The 25,716-nt window shown below is 48.8% G+C and overlaps 1 protein-coding gene across 2 annotated transcripts in view; it reads left to right on the plus strand.

The window, feature by feature from the left end:
- MDGA2 (MAM domain containing glycosylphosphatidylinositol anchor 2) overlaps positions 1 to 25,716 on the plus strand; it is a gene marked incomplete at both ends in the record, with an annotated part of 224,034 nt that overhangs the window by 92,729 nt on the left and 105,589 nt on the right. Inside the window, 2 exons of one of the 2 annotated variants that reach the window (XM_082283040.1) lie at positions 15,291 to 15,499; positions 19,369 to 19,501. In XM_082283040.1, the coding sequence (XP_082139166.1) occupies positions 15,291 to 15,499; positions 19,369 to 19,501 (342 nt within the window). The remainder of the gene's footprint in view (positions 1 to 15,290; positions 15,500 to 19,368; positions 19,502 to 25,716) is intronic. The other variant, XM_082283041.1, reaches the window with a different exon arrangement.

Genomic DNA, 25,716 nt, shown 5'->3' on the forward strand with positions numbered 1-25,716 from the left:
CCAGCCCCTGCCCACCCTCCCAGCCAGCAATTCCCAATTCCCAATCTCCCATCCAGCCCTGCCCTCTGGCACTGGGAAGCCATTCCCTGGCTCCTGGCCCTCCAGGCCTTGTCCCCAGTCCCTCTCCAGCTCTCCTGGAGCCCCTTTAGGCCCTGCAAGGGGCTCTGAGCTCTCCCTGGATCCTTCCCTTCTCCAGGTGAACATTCCCAGCTCTCCCAGCCTGGCTCACATCCAGTGTGGGAATTTTTCCTTTCCATCCTGAATGTTTTCCATGTGTAACAGGAAGATAATTCCAGCCCAACACTGCTCAGCAGCCTCAGATCCATGGGTGAGCATTCCCAGCCCTTCAGCTTCCCAAAAATCCTCTGCTGTGATCCTGCACCTCCTCGGGCCATCGCTGGGCACAAGAATTCCCGGTGATCCAATTGTCCAGCCCAAAAATTCATGGAGAGATAGCAAAGGATAAGAGATAAGGAAGGGAGGAACTTTAGATGGGATATTGGGAATTAGGAATTCCTGGCTGGGAGGGTGGGGAGGCCCTGGAACAGCTTTCCCAGAGGATCCCCTCCCAGTAAACCCCAAACTCATCTCTTTTAGGAGATTTTAATGTTGGAAATGTCCAAATTTGACCTCAGAGAGCGAATAACAAGAACCCCACTAATTAATTGAATTAATTTGCATTTCTCTCCTGCTGAAAATTCCATTTTTCAATGCTTTAAATGCTTTCCACCTGCAGAATATTCCAAATTGTCTCCTCTTCTTGTATCAAGGAAAAAAAAAGGGAAGGAAGATGAATTTATTTGCTTTCCTTACACACTGCTTTTATTGTTTTATATTAATTTCCCTGTTGTTTTTTCCCCTTTATATTTCCATTCATGAATCCTGTCCTCATCCAAGCATTTGAACGAGGATTTAAGCTCATCCCTGGGTTTTTAATGAACGAAAGGACAAGGAAAGGAGGTCCAATAAATCCATAAATATTGGGAGACACTGGAGCTGGGAATTAAAAATGTTGCTGCAATAGAAGCCCGGAATTCCATGCAGCCACTCCAAGGCAAACACAACTCAGAGAGGCAGCAGAGAAATTCATAAATTCCATTTTCAACATCTCAATTCTGGCTTAATTACCACGACCAAGAGAGCAATTCCAACATCCACAGGGAGGGGGGTAAAAAAGAGGAACCAGGACTGGGGGGGATTGAAGCCAAGGAGAAGAAATTCAGGAATCCTGCAGAGGTGAGGGCAGAATTTCAGCATCACTCCCCCCTTAAAACCTTTCTGGCAGGAGAAAAACTCGGGAAAATAAACACGAGGGTGCTGCCTGTGTCCATGTTTTAAACGTGGATTTTATTTGGCATGCAGGAATGGGAGTGGAAGGGATTTCTTTAAAACTCTCAGGTTTAGGACTCACCAGAAAACCCCAATTTCACTTTTACCCCCAATGTTTGATGCCTAAAACAGCCCCTTCCTTGAAATCCTCTCTGTGGTCTCATGTGGTGATTAAACCAGTGGAATTAGGGCAAAAATCCCATTTAAAAATATTTTTCCATCCAAAATTCCCCACATTTTGTGTCAGACACACGTGGCCCCACACCAGGGGTGCAGCATGAGGGAACCTCAGGAGCCTTTTTAGCCTTCCAAGAGAGGAAAAAATGCTCTCCCTCAGGCAAAACCGGCTCTCCATGAGGAAGCATTACCTCCTCCTCCTCCTCATCCCTGCAATTTCAATCCAGTTTTTCCAGCTTCTTCGGATGGGGAAGGCTGGGAAGGACAGGGAGCGATGTCAGGAGCAGCTGGAAGGTCCAGCTAAGAATTCCCTTCCCCATTCCCAGTGCTCCATGGTCGTTGCCCCACCCATTTTCCTCTAAAAAGTCGCATGTTGGGAGCACGGGAGTGTCTGTGGGAGGGGATGAGCACAGGGAGGACCTGGAGCTGCTGGAAAGAGTCCAGAGGAATCCATGGAGATGATCCAAGGGCTGGAGTCCCTCTGCTCTGGAGCCAGGCTGGGAGAGCTGGGAATGTTCACCTGGAGAAGAGAAGGCTCCAGGGAGAGCTCCGAGCCCCTTGCAGGGCCTAAAGGGGCTCCAGGAGAGCTGGAGAGGGACTGGGGACAAGGCCTGGAGGGACAGGAGGCAGGGAATGGCTTCCCAGTGCCAGAGGGCAGGGCTGGATGGGAGATTGGGAATTGGGAATTGCTGGCTGGGAGGGTGGGCAGGGGCTGGGCTGGAATTGCCAGAGCAGCTGGGGCTGCCCCTGGATCCCTGGCAGTGCCCAAGGCCAGGCTGGACATTGGGGCTGGAGCAGCCTGGCACAGTGGGAGGTGTCCCTGCCAGGGCAGGGCTGGGATTGGGATGGGATTGAAGGTTTTTCCAACCCAAACCATTCCAGGATTCTTTGACCCTGTGATTTTAAGACTCACAGACAATTTTTACTCAAGTAGAAAATTGATGACAAGAGCAGGCAGAAAACTGGGAGTCATGGGAATGGTCAAGGTCAGCAGGAATCAGAGCGTCCATGCATTCCCACCTTGCTGGTTCTGGGTGTCCAAACCTCAAAACCCTTCAGTCACCCACTAAAATATCTGATTGATCCATCCTGGTTAATCCCAACCCTGCTGGGGCAAATTCCACGTGAGAATTAACCATGCCTGGAGGAATGGAATTGCGGAATTCCCATTAGCTTGAGCCAGGGAATATTTTTATTTCCATGTTGATGATGTTTAATTAACCCCGAAGAGCTGAGGAAATTCCTTGCAGAATTTGCTCCTCAGAATCCTCCTGACATTAGGAATTTTTTAACTCAGGGATAAAGCTCCCAATTAATTCCAGAGCCTTAATTCCATGGTGTTACCTGGCTGTGGATGCGGATTTTCTTTTCTTCCTGGAACAAACTCCAGGAAAAGTGCCATGAGGTTATTTGGATGCCTTTTATGCTGTTCCTTTCCTAAATTAAAGCTGGCTCTAATAGCTGTGGTTAGATCAGCCTGAGACGAGCTCGTGTCAGATGAAATTCGGGATAATTGATGCCGTAAATATCCCTGGAGTGCAAAGACAGCTTCTCTTAATGGCTCCAAAATTCCCTCTGTTTATAGGGATCTATAAACACTCACGGAAATAGGCCTGGTTTTTATAAAGAGCTGAGTTTAAGGCTTAAATGTGCTGTTCCTGACTGGAATACTCAGCTCCTGCCAATCCCTGGAAAATTTCCTGTGTGGGGTTTGTTTTGGGGGGGCAGCTTCTCCTGAAGGTGAGGAGAGGTTTGGTGTGGGTGGTCTCACTGGGAATGTGGAATTATGGGAAAATAAAGGTTGGAAAGACCTTCGAGGTCTTCAACTCCAACCTTCGAATCCACCAAAATTACTAAATCACGCTGGGAGGTGTCTACTTGCTTTTGGGACATTTCCAGGGATGATGATTCCACCACTTCCCTGGGGAGTCTCTTCCAATGCCCGGCCGCTCCTTCAGTGAAGAGATTTTGCTCTTTGTCCCTTTTGCATTCGATAAAATCATGGAATGATTTAGGTTGGATCTTAAATCCCATCCAGCCCCACCCCTGCCATGGCAGGGACACCTCCCACTGTGCCAGGCTGCTCCCAGCCCCAATGTCCAGCCTGGCCTTGGGCACTGCCAGGGATCCAGGGGCAGCCCCAGCTGCTCTGGCAATTCCAGCCCAGCCCCTGCCCACCCTCCCAGCCAGCAATTCCCAATTCCCAATCTCCCATCCAGCCCTGCCCTCTGGCACTGGGAAGCCATTCCCGGGGTCCTGTCCCTCCAGGCCTTGTCCCCAGTCCCTCTCCAGCTCTCCTGGAGCCCCTTTAGGCCCTGCAAGGGGCTCGGAGCTCTCCCTGGATCCTTCTCCTCTCCAGGTGAACATTCCCAGTTCTCCCAGCCTGGCTCCAGAGCAGAGGGGCACCTTCCACTATCCCAGGTTGCTCCAACTTCGTCTTGGATGCTTCCAGGGATGGAGCAGCCACAACTTCTCTGGGAATTCCATTGCAATCCCTCCCCACCCTCACAGGGAAGAATTTGAAGATCCTCCACTTGCATGACTCTAAATTATTTGGGATAATTAGAATAGCAAAATTAATAAAATGCTGATTCGGACAGATTTTTCCTCATCCTCCCTCTCCAGCCCCCTCCCTCTCTGTAGGACTCCGTGATTCCAGGCTCTGGAGAGCATCCATGTTTATCCAGCCTTGCTCCAGTGCCCACTTCTTCCCCACACCAATTTTAATGAAGTTCTGGCCGTTAATTGTCCTTGGGATCTTAATCCTCATTGGAATTTCAGCTTGGTAGACTTTGGGAAAGGAAGGCTTGGCACATGGGCATGCCAATGCAATTCTCCAAGGAGGAAAGTCTTGGCTGCTCCTTGGAATTCTGCTGCATTTCCATCCCGGAAGAACATTTTGTGTTGGATTTGTGCTGAACTGAGGAGCAGCATCGCCATGGATGGCGTTTAGATGATTCCCTGAAGGTCTTTTCCAAGCTGGATGGGATTTTAGCCTCTGCTCCTGGAATGGGCTGGCTGGGAATTCCATCCAGTCAGCAGAAAGACTTCGCTTGTCTGGGTTTAGGCCTGGCTCTAAATATTCTGGGCAGGTTGATTTTCCTCTTTGCTACACTTTGCTTTGATTTGTCATCTTCATTTGCCTCCATAGAGTTCCTTCCACAGATTTCCTCCTTTTTTCCTCCTCTGTTCACTGTTATTTATGGCCTCTAGCCCCGGTTTTTCCTATTATTCCTCTTCCCTGAAATGTGGATTTCATATTCTTCTGGAGTCAGGCTGAGGAGAAAAGGGATCTTCTTTTCGAGCAGGGATTGTAGGGCAGCACTGGAGAGGCTCCTGCTCTGACTTTTTTAATGGGAAAGAGTTTAGGCCTGGAAAATAAATGGGAGCCTTGGAAGAGAAACGGGATAGGAGGGAGGAAACCTGGCACTTTTTGTTGTCGTGGAATCAAGGAATGCTTTGGGACTGAAGGGACCCTAAATCCCATCCAGTCTCTGCAGGGACACCTCCCACTGTGCCAGGCTGCTCCCAGCCCCAATGTCCAGCCTGGCCTTGGGCACTGCCAGGGATCCAGGGGCAGCCACAGCTGCTCTGGCAATTCCAGCCCAGCCCCTGCCCACCCTCCCAGCCAGCAATTCCCAATTCCCAATCTCCCATCCAGCCCTGCCCTCTGGCACTGGGAAGCCATTCCCTGTGTCCTGTCCCTCCAGCCCTTGTCCCCAGTCCCTCTCCAGCTCTCCTGGAGCCCCTTTAGGCCCTGCAAGGGGCTCGGAGCTCTCCCCGGAGCCTTTTCCATGTAAGCAATCCCAATTCTCCCAACCTTTCCTCACAGGAGCAGTGCTCCAACCCTCAGATCATCCCCACCACCCCCTCTGCACTCCCTTGTTTGTTATAAATGAGGGAATAATCAGCTTATGTTTCTATTTTTCTCTATGCAAATATTTTTTATTCTCCTTTTAGACCATTTAAAATCCAGAATAAGGCAGGGAGAGAGCAGTGGGGTCTTACCAGGAGCCCCTGCTCATTATTTACACTCAATTAATTCAGAATTTCACTTTGAACAGGGATTTATTTAAACCTCGTAAGGAGCCTCTGGAAAAATTTCACTAAGCGGAGATGGATGTGCTCTAAAACCAGACTTTCCTAACCCAGTTTGTTGTTCATTAATTCCACAAAATTAAGTTTCTGTCCTTTAGAAAGTGGAGGAACGAGCATTAATTAGGTTTGGGATTATGAAACCAATAATTACTGACTTAAGGTGTTAATACTTCCAATTTGTAACAATTATTCCACGTTGAGCACGTCAGGTGGCCTTTGGCATCAACGCCTGTTTTTCCTGGCTTGGGAAATCCATTTTTCCTGCTTTTTTTTTAATGGAAAAATTATGCAGGTACAGAGGGAATTAATAACCCAAAATTGCTGTAAAAAACCCAGTCCCTGCAGTGCCGGAGTGGTTTTAAATCTTGTTTATTCCACATTTTTTTGTGGGTGCTCCGGGTCCATCTGGATTTTCCAGCACAGTGGGGATCCAAAGCGAACTCTGGAAGAGCCTGATGCAAGTGGGATGAAAAGAAGCTTTCAATTGCTCCATGTCTTGATTCAAGTGCACTTGATTTAATGATAATGATCTGGGATTTTTTAATCAACTCTGATTGCATTTTTTCCATGGAATTTCATCTTTGGATTGACCGCGACTCTGGTTGAGTTCGACCTCTTTTATCTCATGGCTCTGTCTGGTTCTTAGGGTTGATTTTTTTCTTTGCTGCTCTATTAAAAATCAATTTAATGACATTTTTTTTTTCCATGAAAAATCATCTGATCGTGGAGCTTTGAGGAATCCTTTCTCAGCCCAAGCTCCTCTGTTCAGCTGCTTCCTTTTCCAAGAAAAATTAGTCTGGTTCTTCCCCAAACCGAATTTCCATTTCCAGCGATTCTTATTCCTTACATTTCTATTCCCTGGAGCCAAAAGAGCTCTTTTGTCCTGTTTTCCCTCCTGAGGTGCTTACAGCCAATAATAATTTATATAATATAAATATAATTTAAATTATTCACTGTTCTTTTTGGGGAAATTCAATGTTTTGTGCTCGTTATGTCTTCTCCAGCAAACTCAGATCCTGAATTATTTTTCCAGTGTGGAATTGTTTTCCTTTTGGTCTTTTCTTTGCCCTTTCATTAATTTTTTTTCATCGTCCTTTAATTATTTAATGCTGCTTAAAACCACATGAGACTAGGTTAGGATCCTGTACTCGGGTCACTGATTCTGAGTGTGGGAGTAAATTCAATACTTCCTGCACAGTGATCCCAGAAACTCCCACTATTCCAGGACTTTTCCAGTGTTTCAGACCATGCTGGGGCACTCTGGTGCTGGGAACCTCTGCTGGGAATTCATGGATGTGCCTCGTTCTGTGTGAGCTCCTGATTCCTGGTGATTGGGAAAATCCATTGGTTGGGAAAATCCACTGGTTTAGAAAATCCACTGATCCTTTCCCATCTGTGCATATGTGCGGGGAATAATGGAATCATGGAATGGTTTGGGATGGAATGAGACTTAAAGATCATCTTGTTCAGCCCCTGCCATGGCAGGGACACCTCCCACTGTGCCAGGCTGCTCCCAGCCCCAATGTCCAGCCTGGCCTTGGGCACTGCCAGGGATCCAGGGGCAGCCCCAGCTGCTCTGGCAATTCCAGCCCAGCCCCTGCCCACCCTCCCAGCCAGCAATTCCCAATTCCCAATCTCCCATCCAGCCCTGCCCTCTGGCACTGGGAAGCCATTCCCTGGCTCCTGTCCCTCCAGGCCTTGTCCCCAGTCCCTCTCCAGCTCTCCTGGAGCCCCTTTAGGCCCTGCAAGGGGCTCGGAGCTCTCCCTGGATCCTTCCCTTCTCCAGGGGAACATTCCCAGCTCTCCCAGCCTGGCTCCAGAGCAGCTCCAGCCCTGGAGCATCTCCATGGATTCCTCTGGTCTCTCTCCAGCAGCTCCATGTCCTGCTCTGTCCCAGGGCTGGGGCAGCTCTGCAGGTGGGATCTCACCTGAGCAGGGCAGAGGGGCAGAATCCCACTTTTCCTGCTTCCCACACTGCAGGATCAGCCCAGGGCACAATTCCAGGTCATGTCCAGCCTCTCACCCCTCAACACTCCCAATCCTTCTCCTCAGGGCTGCTCCCATCCCTGTGGAAGTCCAGCACTGTCGTGGATGTTGCTGTTTGTTCTGTTAGTCCTGGACATGCCAAACCTGTCTGCTCCCCGGGAATTCCAATGCTAATCCAGCCTCAGAAACAATTGGAATTGGCTCCGTTTGGTGCCCTTGGAGAAGGAAAACCCTCCTGTAGTGCTGCACCCTCTGTGCCATTCCCCTGATGTCACCAGGACGTGCTCATAGGAGAAAGTTTCAACCAGGTGTATTTATAATCTCATTAACAGAGTGGAGAAAACATTTTCGCCATGAAATCCCATCATCGAGAGCTCATTGTATTTTTCCTTTCGGAATTTTGTTGTAGCCTGAACCCTCAGGAAAGCATCACAGGCTGGAGTTGTGTGGGGATTGTTGACTACTGAGGTCGTTTGCTTTGTCCTTTTGTGTTGGAGTGTGTTAACAGCCTCCTGGCACGGCTCTGATCCTCCCGAAATTCTATTGGAAATCGATGGAAGCTCCTCAGGGGGCTCCTGGGGTCACGCTCTCCATCGTGGGAACAAGGAGGGAACATTTGCTTCCTTCCAGCAGCTGGAAATGCTGCTTGTTTGCAGTGCTGGGGCTGTTCTGCACATGCAGCACTGCAGATGCAAAATAAATCTCTTTGAAAGGGTTGGAGAGGGAAAAATAGCTCACATGGAGCTGGGAATAACTCAATCCCTGTCTTTCCAGCTTGGTTAGAGCTGTTGTGTGTCCACACTGGACACACGAATGGATGGAGAGCAGGAGAGCTCGTTATCCTTTCTGTAAGATGCAAGAAATAGAGAAATTAATTGAATTTTTGTGCTTTATATCCCACACTAAGCACTTCAAAGCTGCCCTGATAAAGAAGCTTTGGCTGCCCCTGAATCCCTGGAAGTGTCCAAGGCCAAGTTGGACCGGGTTTGGAGCAGCCTGGGACAGTGGGAGGTGTCCCTGCCCATGGCAGGGGTGGGAATGGGATAAGCTTTAAGGTCTCTTCCAACCCAAACCATTCCATGATTCTGTGAATTACTGAAAGTAAATCTGATGAGGAGCAGCTGAGGGAGCTGGGAAGGGTCTGGAGCCCCAGGAGCAGCTGAGGGAGCTGGGAAGGGGCTCAGGCTGGAGCAAAGGAGGCTCAGGGGGGACCTTGTGGCTCTGCACAAGTCCCTGACAGGAGGGGGCAGCCGGGGGGGTCGGGCTCTGCTGGCAGGGAACAGGGACAGGAGGAGAGGGAACGGCCTCAGGCTGGGCCAGGGCAGGCTCAGGGTGGGCAGCAGCAGGAATTTCCCCATGGAAAGGGTGCTCAGGCCTTGGCAGGGGCTGCCCAGGGAGCTTTGGAGTTCCCATCCCTGGAGGTGTCCCAGGAATTCCTGGAGGTGGCACTCAGAGCTCTGGGCTGGGACAAGGTGGGCATCGGGCACAGCTGGGACTCGGTGACCTTGGAGCTCTTTTCCAACCTCAGGGATTCTGTGAGGTTTAGATTGGATAGTTGGGAAAATTTCTTCCCTAATTAGGTTGTCCAGCCCTGGCACAGGGACAGGGTGGAGTCCCCATTCCTGGAGGGATTTCAAATCCATGTGGGTGTGGCACTTGGGGCCATGGGGCAGTGGTGGCCTTGTCACTCAGTGCTCTGGGCTGGGAACAAGTGGGCATCGGACACAGCTTGGACTCAATGATCCTAAATTCTTTCCCAACCTCAATAATTCCATGGTTGAAAGCTTGTGCTGGGCCAAGGAGGAAAAATAGCTTGGAAAGCACGGGAGTTTTACATTTAAGGATAATTTAGGAGCTGAATAACTCCCAGCTCAGCGATGCGTCACCGCTGTCTCCGCTCTGCCCGCCGGGATGAAGCCGTTCCCATCCCTTTCCCAGATGTGTTTTATTCTTATCCCGCCTGCTTCGAACATCTGAAGACAAAGGCAGCTAATTAACAAATGAAATCAGCAAACTGTGCAGGCCCAGCAGCTGAGAGGAGATGATCCAGCAAATCCAGCCTGGATCCTGCCGTGCTGTTGGCGCGTGTGACAGTCCCAGAGCTCAGGTGAGGGCTGTGGGCATGATCCGTGTTTCCCACTCCCAGACAGCTCAATGCCTTTGGAATTCTGCACAGGGAGGATTTTAACAGCATCTGCCACACTCTGTGCACCTTCCACTCCGCCATCCGGATGCAATTTCCGGGGAATTCGGATTAGAGCCGTTTTGAGCAGGTTAGGTTGAGCTTCCCATTTGTTCGAGAGCTTAGGGGTGTGTGAGGGGAATTCTTCCAATCCAGTGTTTACCATGCCTGGCCCACCTGGGTTTTGGGGAGCGTTTGGTTCAATTCAGAGATTAAAGCCTGAGAAATCGAACCTGATGGTGGCACAAACCTCTGTGGGAAACATCTTTCTGTAATTATTTTCAGTTTGATTAACAGATTTTAACGACGTAGCCGCACCCACGACTTCAGTTTTATTTAAAGAGTGATTAATCTGTTGACTCTTCATAATTTCATCAACCCAAAATGAAAATTTGGGGGTATTTTTTTTCCTTCTTGTAAAACAGCCAAGAGATTCATCTTGTTGAGCTTCCCAAGGTTAAATCTTTCTTTTTCCTCCTCGCTTATTTTTGTGTGGTTTTTGGAATTATGGACTCTGGAATGGTTTGGGTTGGGAGGGACCTCAAAGTTCATCCCATTCCACCCCTGCCATGGCAGGGACACCTCCCACTGTGCCAGGCTGCTCCCAGCCCCAATGTCCAGCCTGGCCTTGGGCACTGCCAGGGATCCAGGGGCAGCCCCAGCTGCTCTGGCAATTCCAGCCCAGCCCCTGCCCACCCTCCCAGCCAGCAATTCCCAATTCCCAATCTCCCATCCAGCCCTGCCCTCTGGCACTGGGAAGCCATTCCCTGCCTCCTGTCCCTCCAGGCCTTGTCCCCAGTCCCTCTCCAGCTCTCCTGGAGCCCCTTGAGACCCTGCAAGGGGCTCTGAGCTCTGCCTGGAGCCTTCTCCTCTCCAGGTGAACATTCCCAGCTCTCCCAGCCTGGCTCTGGAACAGAGGGCCTCCAGCTCTGTGATCTCCTCTCCAACAATTCCATGTTTTCCTTGTGCTGGGGTTCTGGACTCAGCGTTCCAGCTGGGCCCTCCAAGCACACAGGAACACAACATTCCGTGTGCAACTCAGCCTTGGCTGCAACCATTCCAGAACCTTATCAGCACTTCTTGTTCCTTAAAACACCAATGACCATTCCAAGCCCTTCCCATTCCTCGCAGATTTCCAAGCCCCGGAATATTCCCGTGCTGCTGGGAAAGAACAGCCACCCCCAGCCACCCACAGGCACCGAGCTTTGAGTAGGGGGTTTTAAAATCTGTGTAGAAAATTGAATCTCAATCAGTGCTGATTCAATCAGAACTGAAGCCGGAATTCTGGAGAGCTTCCATGAGCATCGGGATCAGGTGCCTTTAAACAACCTGCCTAAAGGCAAGGAATTTTGGAGTTTCATCATCCCCTGGAACATCCCTGCAGAATCCCTTGTCCAAAACCCATATTTTTCCTGCTTTTTCTATTTTCCAGCTCTCACGCGGCCTGAGCAAGGCCCAGCTTTATGTAACCACCCCCAGTCACACATTTGTGCGGCCCTTCCCGACAGCAGGAATATTCAGGGAAATCTCCCAACAATTGGGAGCATTCTTTGCTCTCCTGGTAGTGCTGCTGCTTTTGCTTTGCTGCAGCCATCGGGATCTTTCCAGCACTGCCGTTGGAAAAAATTCCATCAGGTTCTGCAGTGCGAATTTTCCATTAATTGACCATTATGAAATGCTTTGGCAGAGGCTTTGCTGCAGTTCCATTCCCAACTTGGATTTCTTGGAGCTTTCCTGATATTCCTATCAAAATCCATCCCTTGCCATAGTTCAGTGCCTGCTTGGAGGGGATTAGCTGGAGAGGGACTGGGGACAAGGCCTGGAGGGACAGGACACAGGGAATGGCTTCCCAGTGCCAGAGGGCAGGGCTGGATGGGAGATTGGGAATTGGGAATTGCTGGCTGGGAGGGTGGGCAGGGGCTGGGCTGGAATTGCCAGAGCAGCTGGGGCTGCCCCTGGATCCCTGGCAGTGCCCAAGGCCAGGCTGGACATTGGGGCTGGGAGCAGCCTGGGGCGGTGGGAGGTGTCCCTGCCCATGGCAGGGGTGGCACTGGATGATCCTTAAGATCTCCTCCAACCCAAACCATCCCAAGTTTCCATGATCCAGCATGGACCTGTTCCAAGAGAACAGATTGGACAAGCAGGTGATGACATCACAGCTCCTGGAATCATGGAGGAATTAGGAATCATCCATCTAAAATGACCTCTTGTCCAACCCCCTGCTCAAACAGGGCCACCTTCAAGATCAGATTGCTCAGGTCTGTGTCCAGCCAAGCTTTGGATGTCTCCAAGTATCCCATGGACCCTCTGGACACTTGTCTGATTGCCCAGGGAATTTGTTTTCCTTTTATCCAGGTGGAATTTCTCTTGGTGCAGCTTAGACCTCTTGGCTCATAGTCCCTTCCTCTGCACTTCCAGGAAAAGTTTTTTGTCTTCTCCAGAACCTCCTGGTGGCAATTTAAAGACAGAAATTCCATCTGCTCTTCATCCTGGCTTGTCCTTTGTCTTCATCTTCTCCAGAAGTCCCTGGTTGGCATTTGAAGACAGAAATTGGAGTTTCCCTTCATCCAGCCTTCTCCAGGATGGCCAAACTGTCCCAGAATCTGGATGGCCTCTGGTCAGCTTGGTGGCCTCCCCTGCATTGCTCCAGTTTCTCCATGTCTGGAGCTGGACAGGGCAGTCCGGAAGTTGCTGCATGAGGATGGGTTGGAAAAGAAGGCATTTTTCCCTGGAAACAGCTCTCCTGCTCTTGCAGCCAGGGATGGAGGTGGTTTCAGTCCTGGTTTCAGTCCTGGTTTCAGTCCTGGTTCCAGGTTTTGAGGGATTTCCTGTGGTTTGTCTTGAATAACTTCATGAAAATGAAGCTGAGCTCAGATTTGGTACTCTCAGGTCTTTCATCCAAGGATTCACCTTCACCCAAGGCTCAGAGCTTGCAGGAGCATCCCTGGACTCCGTGATGGAGCTCACGGCTCCTTGTTTGCCATCCAGGGATGTGCTTTAATAGGGATAACCTGGAAATCAATGTGGGAAATGTTCTGTTCTCCATCAAAACTCCGGGAACAGAGTTTAGGTGTTTGACCCTAAAAACTGAAGCGAGTTCATTTTCTCCTCTTTTTTTTCTACTTCATGAGGAGAAGCCAGAATTTCTGAGCACTCTCAACCCTTTTCAGATGCTGCCATGATTTAAAATAACCTTTAGAACAACACTGAAACCTCATTAGGAAATGCCATCCTAATTTGGAGCAGCAGATCCATAATTTGCTCCTGTGATCTTAAGTTAAATGTTTTGGAGGTGAGGACGAAGGTAACATTTCCTTAAAATCCGTGCCCCATTACGAGGTATTATTGCTGGAATTGTCGGGAATTTTTGGAACAGGTTTTGTTTCATAATTAATCGAGAGGCTCTCCAGCTTCACTCTTCTTATGCAAATAGAAATGGAGCAGCTAAAGACGAATTTTTAGTCTTTAGATGAATTTTTAGTGTTTAGATTGGGTCTTTTTTCCCTGGGATTTGCTTTTCCACGTGGAATTTTGATGCATTCTAATCTATTTATTTTATTAACCAAGTTCTTCCCTTAACAATTCCATGGATTGTCAAGCTTTGGAAGAGGCTGCCCAGGGAAGGGGTGGAAGGGGCACTGCTGGAAAAGTTCAGCCAGTTGTGGATGTGGCTCTTGAGGCCGTGGTTTAGCTGTGAGTGTGGTGGTGGTTGGTGGTTGGATTTGGTGAGCTCAGGGGGGCTTTTCAACCTCAACAATTCCGTGATTCTCCACCTTTGCAGAGGGATTTGGGGGTGCCTTTGACTGGTTCCTTTTGGTCACGTGAAAATTTGAGAACCTCGTTCTCCATTTCACTGAATTTTGGCCTCAAATAAACCTGATGAACCAACATTTTGATAATTACTCGCACCAGACTTTGCGAAAATTGGGTTAAAGTTTGGCATAAGGGAGTAATTAGCTCCTATCCAAAGGTTTTTTAAGGAATTTTAAGGAACAAGCTGTGCTGATAAGATTCTGGAATGGTTGCAGCCAAGGCTGAGTTGCACACAGAATGTTGTGTTCCTGTGTGCTTGGAGGGCCCAGCTGGAACGCTGAGTCCAGGCCCCTGGCACCAGGAAAACATGGAATTGTTGGAGAGGAGATCACAGAGCTGCTCTGAGGGCTGCAGCTGCTCTGGAGCCAGGCTGGGAGAGCTGGGAATGTTCACCTGGAGAAGGGAAGGCTCCAGGGAGAGCTGAGGGTGCCTAAAGGGGCTCCAGGAGAGCTGGAGAGGGACTGGGGACAAGGGCTGGAGGGACAGGAGCCAGGGAATGGCTTCCCAGTGCCAGAGGGCAGGGCTGGATGGGAGATTGGGAATTGGGAATTGCTGGCTGGGAGGGTGGGCAGGGGCTGGGCTGGAATTGCCAGAGCAGCTGGGGCTGCCCCTGGATCCCTGGCAGTGCCCAAGGCCAGGCTGGACATTGGGGCTGGGAGCAGCCTGGCACAGTGGGAGGTGTCCCTGCCATGGCAGGGGTGGCACTGGATGAGATTTAAGGTCCCTTCCATCCCAAACCATTGGTTTCCAGGGTTGGAGGGACAGGACAAGGGGAAATAACTTCCCACTGCCAGAGGGCCAGGTTAGATGGGATATTGGGAAGGAATTCCCAGCTGTGAGAGTGGTCCTTTGGAAGTTGGGTGGTTTTGACCAGCACTTAGGAAAAACATCCCTTCCTTTCCTTGCTTGACCTTGTTCCATTTCTTTCTTTCCTCAATAAAATCATCCCTCCAAAGAAAGCTCAGAATAACTCCCAGACCAGGAATCTCCTTTTTCCTGGTGGGATAAAGCGCAAATTAATTACTTTGGTCTCCCCATATTTCAAGGGCTATTATATTTTTTTTCCCTATGGAAGCAAACTCCTGGTTGTGGACATCTCATTTTCTTGGAGCTGCTGCAGTGGGAGTAATTATCCGATATCTGTATTTTAATCAAGAGAAATGTGTTCCGAAGCCTGGGATGAATTTACCTGCTGGAAGTTAAATGCCTGTAACTAAAAGCAGGGAATCTGCATTAAATTGCTGTATTAAATTGCAGCTTTAAAAGCAAACAGCTGCGTGCACATGATCCGCGGACTCCTGGATCCTGCCATTTGGATGCAAATCAGGCTGTCTATTTATTTCCAAAGCTTTATAATTTTGTGGAAAAGAGTTAGAAGCAACAAGGAGTAAAGCTGCGAACCAGACGAAACCGCGGTAATCACCGAACTATAATAGAAATATGATTGACATTAGCATGAGATTGGCGCTGTTGTTCTGCCTAAAAATGGGAGTTTTGAAGGAGATCCAGTTGGGGACAAGGAAATAAATCCTAAACCTGACTTTTGCTGCAAAATTCCTAAAATTTGGGGCTTTTAGAGCTGTTTTGTCTCTGGTTTACTTTTGACTTGTTATGAGGCGTCGCAGGAAATTCCCAGCACCGCGGTATTGTCGAGTCAACTAAAGCCTGGCCTAATCTTGGTTTTTCCTGCCTGTTTTTTTCCCAGATTTGGATGATCCCATAGTCACGGTCCACCAGAGCATCGGGGAAGCCAAGGAGCAGTTTTACTATGAGAAGACCGTGTTCCTCAGGTGCGTGGCCAACTCCAACCCACCTGTGCGCTACAGCTGGCGCCGCGGCCAGGAGGTGCTGCTGCAGGGCTCCGACAAGGGAGTGGAGATCTACGAGCCCTTCTTTACCCAGGTAGGCCTGAAAATAGGGAATTTTTTCCATCTTGAGGCTTTGTAACGGGATCTGCCCGCTGGGTTTGGCAGGGGGGGATGGCTGGGGGTGGCCTCCGGATAACAACACTCCATCCAAACGCTCCCGGGTGTTGTTAAAAGACTTCCTAACATAAAATAGGTTTAAATTTTTGTAAAAATAGAAATTATTAAATGATGAGGGAGTGATATCTACAGGAGGGCCTTTAAAGCGATTTTTATTGGGTGCTACAATTCCATAGCTCTGATTTGACTCCTGTTTCCTCATCCTTCCCGGTCCAATGCAGTGATTCCACACACAGCCTAAATTACAGCCTTAAAAGCTCTTCATGTAGGCCGGGGGAGGTTTAGATTAAGTTTTAGGAGAAGCTCCGTCATGGAAAGGGTTGGAAAACATTGGAATTGGGATGGGGTGGAGTTACCATCCTTGGAAGTGTTCCCAAAATGTGTGGATGTGGCACTTGAAGACACGGATTAGTGGAAAACCTGGTGGTGGTCGATGGTTGGAATTGATGATCTCGGAGGGCTTTTCCAACCTTAAAAATTCCTTGATTCCAGATTCTATGGCAACTCCCCGTGTTGGTTTTTATAGTCCTTTTTTTCTGCCTCTTTTATCTTTAAATATAGGTTTCGTTTCACAATTCCCCACTTAAAGATGAGGTGGCAAAAAAGGAAATAAAACCTTTTCCAAAATCCTCCCTCTCCCACTCCCTGCCCCGAAGGAAGCCTGGCTCTGTCAGATAAGCTGAGATTAATTTATCATGAACACATTTGCACCGAGGCAGGGAAAAAAAAGGTGGCAAATCCCATTGTCTGTGGCCAAAAGTGTGGGATGGTGTTTAGGAAAAAAAAAATAGAAAGAAAGAAAAAAAAAAAAAAAGAGGAAAAATTGTTTTGGAAAATCCTAAGTGATAGCAAGGAAAGACAGAGGTGAAAACTGCCTGGTAATTTGGTGTTCAGAGCACAAAGCAACTGTGACTTTCATAAATAATTTTCACTTAATGATTTGAGAGCACCTTCATTTGTGGCTTTTTATTGTACTCGACAGCTTTATATTGCTCCAACAGCTCCGTGTTTTCCGGAGAAATGTGGAGCCCGGAACCTTGCAGAGATGGGAATTAAATCACAGAGCCAAGTTATTGGTGTCCTCAATGTAATGAGATTATTTTGAATTTGACATGAACGGAGCCAGTTTAGCAAATCTGGGGCTTTGCTTGGACTCAAGTGTAAACTGGAGTTTTGAAAGGTTTTAATTAAAAAGGGAGAGTGGATTTTTAAATTTTACATTCCAGTATGGAAATGCTGAGGATTGCTTTCCCTAAAATCTAAGGATTCATCTACTAAAATGTGTCACATGAAATCAGATTTTTTTTTAGGTTATTAAGATCACCCTTCCTAAAATCTTCGAGTGGGTTTAATTAATGAATAAATCAGATTGTCCTGGTGATATTCAAATCTTATCCATAACCTTTCTCCATTTATTGGAGGGCAGCTGGAATTAGCAGGGCCTGGATGCGTGCAGGCAAGATCTGCTCCGTGTTTATGAGAGGAAAAGATGTAATTAAAGGTTCAAGAGTCATCAACATCTTGTGCTTAATTAGTTCATCTTCTGATAGGGATGCAAATAGGGAGAGCTGATGTGAAGAGGGAGAGAGGAGATTTGGTTTCGGAGGATCAAGAGGTGGGAATTTTGAGAGGGAATCTTTTTGTTGAGGGATTTGAAGGTGGATTTCAGTTTGGAAGTGAAATGAAAGGGAAAGGGAAACAAAATTTCTCAGATATTTTACCCAAAAAAGAGGTTGATTGGTATTTCTGATGGTTTTGTTATTTTGGTAATCACAGAATCCTGGAATGGTTTGGTGGGGAAGGGACCTTAAAGCTCATCCCGTTCCAACCCAGGGCCACCTCCCACTGTGCCAGGCTGCTCCCAGCCCCAATGTCCAGCCTGGCCTTGGGCACTGCCAGGGATCCAGGGGCAGCCCCAGCTGCTCTGGCAATTCCAGCCCAGCCCCTGCCCACCCTCCCAGCCAGCAATTCCCAATTCCCAATCTCCCATCCAGCCCTGCCCTCTGGCACTGGGAAGCCATTCCCTGCCTCCTGGCCCTCCAGGCCTTGTCCCCAGTCCCTCTGCAGCTCTCCTGGAGCCCCTTTAGGCCCTGCAAGGGGCTCGGAGCTCTCCCTGGATCCTTCCCTTCTCCAGGTGAGCACCCCCAGCTCTCCCAGCCTGGCTCTGGAGCAGAGGGGCTCCAGCCCTTGGAGCATCTCCGTGGGTTCCTCTGGCCTCTCTCCAGCAGCTCCACGTCCTGCTCTGTCCCCAGGGCTGGAGCAGCTCTGCAGGTGGGGTCTCACCTGAGCAGGGCAGAGGGGCAGAATTCCCCCTTTCCCCTTTTGTCCATACTCTGGGATGATCCCAAAATCCCGTCAGCAATTAAATCACAGGAGGCACCTGGAAAACTGAGCATATCCAGATCAATTCCTTAAACAGGAGCACAATTTTTCAGTCAATGAGAAACATCAGCTACTTATTCCCGCATCCATGGGAGAGAAACGGAGGAAACCTGCCCATCCTCATCCACGAAAATGTTGGAAAAATGAACTTTCCAGATCCCAGATCTCGACAGAGATTCTTTTCCCGGAGAGTTTGCATCCTCCCCGTCGCTCATTGGAATTGCACAGCCTGAGCGCGAGATTAAATTTGCTGTATTTACAATAATTATGCAATTAGACATAATTAGACTAATTATCCCAACCAATGAGGAAAATATATACATTTTTATAAATCTCTGCGAGCTGGGGACGTGATCCAGAATTCCATTGTGAGTTCAGCCCAAGTTCAACTTGGAGCTAAGGAGGGAATTGCTGGGATGTAGCTGCTCCGTGCTTCCAGAACTCCGTGCCTTTGGTAGCCTGGATCAGGCCCTTCCCTATTCCAGAGGAACCTCTTAAAGCAGGAATTTGATCTTTAGGAGCAGCCTTCCCAAGGCTTGGCCTTGATTTTAATCCCATTGTTTCCATGGGATGGGTTGTTCACAGAAACCACTAAAATGCCAATATTCCCAAAGTCTCCCCAAGATTTCAAGGACTGTTTCTTTTCCTCCCTGCTCGGCTGGATGGTTTTTTTATGGATTTCTTTTTTTCCCGGTTTTGTCCATTCATTTTCTCAAACTTCCATATTTTTCCTAGATATTCCTTGGTAGTTTATCCATGTGACATCGTTAAAAAGAATTCCATGTGTTCCTAAGGCTGAGCCTATAGTAAAGTTGTTCAGATTTATCAGGACACTGGATAATGAACATCTTCCACATCGTTCTTTTGGACCTTTGCAGGGGGAATCCCACATTTCCCACTTTTCTGTTGTCTGTGCTTGAAGGAATCCACCATTCCACGTCCTGTTCAGCTCCCTGCTCCATCCCTGCTCCTTGGCTAAAAATAGGATCCAGCAGCACCTCATTTTCAAAGGAAAACAGGAATTTTGTACCTTGGGATATTTTACATCATGGAAATTGCACCTTGAATAAATTATCCTGAAAAATTTGCTACTTGAAGGACTCTGTCAAACCAGATTCCCTCTGGCTTTCCAGTGCTGATATTCCCTGTATCCTTTGGAAATCCTTTGGGGGAAGACCTCTAAGCCTTTGGGCAGAATCCCTGGAAAAGCTGTTTCCATTTTGTGGAATTTCTTGGGAATTTCCTCTTTGTTTTGGGCTCCAGTCGGTTGTGTCTCTCTCTCTTGTGGCTGTAACACCAGGGGTCAATCCCAAGAAAAGCACTCGGGAATGCTGGAGGAGGATGGAAATCCCAGATCCTGTATCCATTGTTCCTCTACCTCTGTCCCTTCCCTAATGTTCTCTCCTCATTTTCCAGGGAGAAACAAAGATCCTGAAGCTGAAGAATCTCCGACCTCAGGACTACGCCAACTACAGCTGCATCGCCTCTGTGCGGAATGTCTGCAGCATCCCGGATAAAATGGTGTCCTTCCGCCTCTCCAACAAAACAGGTGAGGCTCCAGCAGCCCTTTGTGCTGTGGCTGCACTCAGCTCTTGGATTTGGGATTCTTTCATGGAATCCTGGAATGGTTTGCATGGGAAGAACCTTGAAGTCCATCTCATTCCAGCCCCTGCCATGGGCAGGGACACCTTCTGTTATCCCAGAGTGATCCAAGCCCGGTCCAGCCTGGCCTTGGGCACTGCCAGGGATCCAGGGGCAGCCCCAGCTGCTCTGGCAATTCCAGCCCAGCCCCTCACCTCCCTCACATTTCCATTTCAAATGGAAATATCAAAGAATTCCTTTCCCAATATCCCATCTAAATCTACCCTCTTCCAGCTTAAAGCCGTTTCCCCATTGTCCTGTTCACTCCAGCCAGCAATTCCCAATTCCCAATCTCCCATCCAGCCCTGCCCTCTGGCACTGGGAAGCCATTCCCTGGCTCCTGTCCCTCCAGGCCTTGTCCCCAGTCCCTCTGCAGCTCTCCTGGAGCCCCTTTAGGCCCTGCAAGGGGCTCGGAGCTCTCCCTGGATCCTTCCCTTCTCCAGGTGAACATTCCCAGCTCTTCTAGCTGGCTCCAGAGGGGCTCCAGCCCTTGGAGCAGCTCCGTGGATTCCTCTGGATCACTCCAGCAAATCCACAACTTTTTCATGCTGTGAACTCCAGAGCTGGACACAATTTCCTGGGTGGAGCCTTCAAGGACAGAATAGAAGGGGACAATCCCCTCCCTCCACCTCTTCCCTGTGACCCTGGATCCTCATCCCCCCCCACCCACTGCTGTGACCTCACTTTTCAGACAAAAAGATTTCTTTATTCCAGAACAGACCAGTTCAAAACACCAAACCAGCCCCAAAACCTGAAGTGGATGCTGGAAATGGAACAGCTGAGGTCATCGCAGAAGCGTCACCATGCCCAGGTGACAAGGTGGCACTTAGCAACAATGCTGTAGAGCAGGGTGGAGGTGCTGGTTGAGATCCATTTTGTGTCTAAAGGCACCCATGGCTCTGTAAACTTCTTATCTCAATAGATAAGAAGTTTGAAGGGAAGCACCCCCATGGCAGGGGGTGGAATGGAATGGGATGGGATTTAAGGCCCCGTCCATCCCAAACCATTCCATGATTCTGCAATTCCAAGCCCCATCTCTCTGCCTTAGCCTGGACCACTCTTTGCTGAGGAGGTTCCTCTGGGCAGGAACAAATTCCTCCTCCCGTAGAAATCCCTGGATCTGCTATTCCAAACCTCTGCTGGGTGTTGAAGAGGGATTACTGACAGATGATGCCTCCCAGTTTCCATGGGAGGCACTGAAAAAGGTAATTTTAGCCCCAGCTCCTGCTGAATGGCACGTGGAACACTCCGAGCTGAGAATAACCTGAATGGAGCCTTTCAAGAGTGTTCATTGTTTCAAAGTGCCGGAGAAAAAGCAGGATATTTACCCAGAAAACCTCGGGAATTCTGGGCTCCTCAGAATAGTTCTTGTGATATGATTGAGGAAAAGCAAATCAGGCTTTTGTCTCGCTCCACGAAGCAGCTTGGGTGGTACGGATTCATTTGGAAATTATATTTGTCTATTAGCAGCCAGTTTAGTGCAGGTGATCATTAATACATAAATTAAGGCTGAGTTTTGGCAGGCTCCAGGATCAAATAAACCAGCCCAGGAATTTTTTCCCGAGCAAGATGAGGCTTTCAATCTGTGATTTTTCAGCTGCCTGCCACAGCTCATTGAAATCACAGCTGAAGCTGCTGCTCTGGCTGGGGCATGTGGTGGGAGACAAATTAAAAAAGGCTTAATTCACTTTTAATCCCTCGATTAGGCTGAAGTCTGTCATGATAAACTCGCTTTGTTTCCCGTCAGTCTGACAATGCCCTGGAAAGGGAATTATGTAAGGTGGAAAAAATATTGCTCTGCACATTTCCTGTCATTCCTGGGGGGAGGTGACTGGGATTAAAGGGGCTGGAAATCCTTGGATGGAAGAAGAGCTGAGGATACTCTGAGCTGAGCATTGCAGGTGGATGGGTTTGTAAAATTCCAGGATAGTTTGGGATCTTAAAGCCCATCCAGTGCCACCCTGCCGTGGGCAGGGACACCTCCCACTGTCCCAGGCTGCTCCAGCCTGGCCTTGGACACTTCCAGGGATCCAGGGGCAGCCACAGCTTCTCTGGGATAATTCTTGAGCAAAAAGGAATAACAGAAGATAAAGCTGGACAGGATCCCAAGGGATCTCCTAGTCCTGTTCTTCATTAGGTCTAAGCCTTGTCCTACCAATCCCAAGTTATCCTGGCTGGTTTTGACTCCCTGTAGGGCTGGCAGGGAATCTGGTCCTGGCATGGAACAAAGAATTCTCCCCTTCCCCTTTGCAGCAGCATTTTCCCTGTTGGAATACGGGTGTCTCGTCTCAGGAATTCCTGAGGGAGCTGGGAAAGGGGCTCAGGCTGGAGCAAAGGAGGCTCAGGGGGGACCTTGTGGCTCTGCACAAGTCCCTGACAGGAGGGGGCAGCCGGGGGGGTCGGGCTCTGCTTCCATGTAAAAACCTTCAGGAGCAGAGGAAACGGCCTCAAGTTGCATCAGGGGAGATTTAGGTTGGAAATTGGGAAAATTCCTTCCTGGAAAGGGTTCCCCAGTCCCAGCACAGCTGCCCAGGAGAGAGGTGGAGTCCCCCTCCCTGGAGGGATTTCAGATCCCCATGGATGTGGCACATGGGGACATGGAGCAGTGATGGCCAGGGCAGTGCTGGGAATGGTTGGACTCAACGACCTCAGAGCAGTTTTCCAATCCTAACGATTCCATGATTGTATAAAGAACATTTCCTTTATTTCCTGGGGGTCCCATCATGCCAATATCCCCAGGTCCTGCTGATCTCCTTGGAGAAGCTCACTCCTCGGGGAATGCAGAGCCCTCCACATTCCCAGCCCCATAAACACCGGCTTCAACCAGAGCTGCTTCCCTGAATTCCCAACAAATTTCCTTTCAATATACCCCTGGATCCCAGCTCCCTTTCCCTGAACACATCGCTGATGATTGTTCCTGCCCGGATTGTGTCCTCCAGAAGCCTGAGGGTCCCTCCTTGGCAGCTCCTCGTTAAGCACTCATCCCTAATCCACTAATTAGGATGGTGCTGTTGCAGCAGGGCTGGGCTGAGGTGTCTGGAGCCGTTCAGGCAGAGCTGCACTTGGGGAATTGAGGAACAATTCATCCCTGCTATTTTTGGAAAGCAGGAATTATGCTCTAGGGGCACTGAGATCCATGACCTCGGCTTGCAGGCGTGACTTTGGGATGGATTTAATCCCGCGTGGATTTAAATTTAGCAAGGAAGGGACAATTCCGTGATGGGTTTAAGCCGGTTTAACTCCGCTGCCGAAGGGAGGATCCCGCTTCCCTCAGCACCGCTGGATCGAATCCCCACGGAATGAATCCCTCCAGTGTGGGAGCTGGGAGCTTTTGTGGCCTCTCCCGAGCGAGACCAGCGAGGAAGTGCCTTGAAAAGCCAAGATCCGCCTCCCTTCCTCCCGCTGGAATTCTCAATGCCACATCTGTGCGTGAATGGCAGCACGAGCCCACGGAGGCATCAAAGTGCTGGAAAAGGGAGAGGAAAAGCACCCAGGAAAAGAGGGCCATAAGGACATGAGTCATCAAAGCTGCGGCCCCACGGCTCAAAAAACACAGGGATTCTGGAAAAGTTGGAGGAGGGGGTATTAAAAGGGTGTTGAGGATAGAAAGGAGCGCAGGGAATGGGATAGGGATACCTGGACTGGCTTGTGTGAATATATGGGGATATAAAAATATTGAGCTCAGCTGAAAAACCTTCATAAATACGATTTCTACTTAAATTTAGTTATAGTTTTAGATTTTAGGGAAAGGTTCTTCCCCCAGAGGGTGCTGGGCACTGCCCAGGCTCCCCAGGGAATGGGCACGGCCCCGAGGCTGCCAGAGCTCCAGGAGCGTTTGGGCAGCGCTGCCAGGGATGCCCAGGGTGGGGTTGTTGGGGGGTCTGTGCAGGGAAGGAGTTGGACGGGATGATCTTTGTGGATCCTCCCCACTCAGGATATTCCATGATTTTACAATTCCATGATAATTCCACTCTTTATTTCTATCCCGTAACTCCCCTCTCCTCTCCCTGAACTTCGTCATTTTCCATTTTTGACAGGATGCCCAGACAAAATGATCTTGCTCTTGCCTCAACTTTAAGCCTCTTTATTTCAGGGACAGGCTCAGGGGAGACTGAAAAATAGGATTTTTTCTTTTTAATCTCTGGCAGGAGCAGCGACTGCTCAGGGACCCCAGTGGGAGGTTCAGGGACACAAACAAGAGTGGCTCTGGCCATCAAGGGACACCTGCCCTGGGTCAGGGGAGCCACCCATTTGTCCCAGGACAGATCCAGGAACTTTTACCAGCTGGAAATTCCTCCTGTGTGCCAGGGAAAACCCTAAATCCTGCCCATATCAGGAGGGGTTGGAATTAGGTCATCTCCCAGGTCAATTCTAACCCAAACCATTCCATGAGGAACCATTCCACGATGATCCTAAATCACTTGCAATGCTTAAAGCTGCTCTGGGAATATTTTACCTCAGTAATTCCGTGTATTAAATCAAAAAAAGGAGACAAACCTGAAAGATTTGGGATCTGAGAAGCTTCTCATTATTTTTTCTTGCCCTGGAAGCGCTGGAAGTGTAAAGGCAGTGAAAAAGAGATGGGAGAAAAGAGGGAGTAAGAGAAAAAGAAAGATGAGATATAAGATAAATAAGTTTTATTTGCCTAAACAAACACCAAGTTTTTAGAACTAGAACTGGTCTAGAACTGTCTAGCTGGAGTATTTTCCATGAGTTGCACAACTTCCACTGGGATCTCTCAGCAGCAGCAGAGGATGGACATAGAAAAGTATAAACGAGATTTTCATTGCTTGTTGAGTTTTTGGATTTTTTTCTATTTTTTTTCCCTGGGTTTATTTTTATTTAGGGGTAATTCAGGTTTTCTGAAGGGCTGATGATGAAAAGAAAGGACCTGTCCTATTGCAGGGTGGTCAAGAAAAAGTTTATTTTTGCCCTATAAAATAAGGGTAAAAAAGAAAAAAAATGAGGGGGGAATGGAGCTGAAGGAGGAGAGATTTAGGTTGGATTTATGAAAGGAATTCCTGGCTGGGAGGGTGGGGAGGGGCTTGGATGGAATTCCCAGAGCAGCTGTGGCTGCCCCTGGATCCCTGGCAGTGCCCAAGGCCAGGTTGGATGAGGCTTGGAGCAGCCTGGGACAGGGGAAGGGGCAGGGGGTGGCACAAGATGAGTTTTAAGACCCCTCCCAATCTCATTCTGGGATTTTCTGATTCTGATTCAAAATCTGGGAATTCCAATCCACTCTTGGTTGAACTTTCTGGAATAAATAGCTCCAGGAATGCTGCTTCCAGCCTTGCAGGAACCTCAAACCCTTTCTGCTCTGCCTGGAAAGGGCCTGTGCACTGCGTGTCTAGTTAGGAATATTGGCTTTGTGTTCCCGCTAGAAATCCTGGCTGTAAATTAACTGGATGCACACGCAGCAATGTATGGAAAAATATAATTCAATTACATTCTACTATTTCAGTTCTGCCTTTCAAATAACGCCCCGAACTGGAGGAAATAATGTCCTTTCATTTCTATTCATCACGGCTGAGAGCCTTGTCAAGGACATGACTTGCTGTGTGTACTTTGATATCGCTATTAAATTATTGGGTTTCTTTTGCATTTCCAGTAATCCCTAAAGCCAATTGTGACATTTCCTCAATTCCATACATCCGGCCTAAATACCTCTATTTGTCTCACTGTAATTATGACACGGTGGCAGTGGATTTTTTTTCTGGCTGCTCCAAGAATGACAGATGGATTTTCTTCCCAGTGCCATTCCAGCCTCGGCTCCCCGTCCCAGGCAGCAGCAGAGACTCCACACCTTCAAATTCCCTGAACATCTTTAGCAGCTCCTGGAATAAATCCCAAAATGGTTTGGGTGGGATGGGACCTTAAGGATTATCCTGCTCTGCTCCCTGCATGGGCAATAATCATCAGCTATCCCAGGTTGCTCCAAACCCCATCCAATGTGGAGCATTGCAAGGATGGAGCAGCCACAGCTTCTCTGCTCCAAGTGCTTGGCAGCCTGGTCTAATTAAGAGTGCTAACGATGACTTAATGAGTGCTTGTTTTGTGCTCAGTCTGAGCAAGTCTTGCCCCTGTCATTGATCAAGACCAGGGTGTGTTTCTTGCTGGTTTAGC

The sequence above is a fragment of the Coloeus monedula genome, assembly GCF_965178545.1.
Source record: "Coloeus monedula genome assembly, chromosome: 6".
NCBI lineage: Eukaryota > Metazoa > Chordata > Aves > Passeriformes > Corvidae > Coloeus > Coloeus monedula.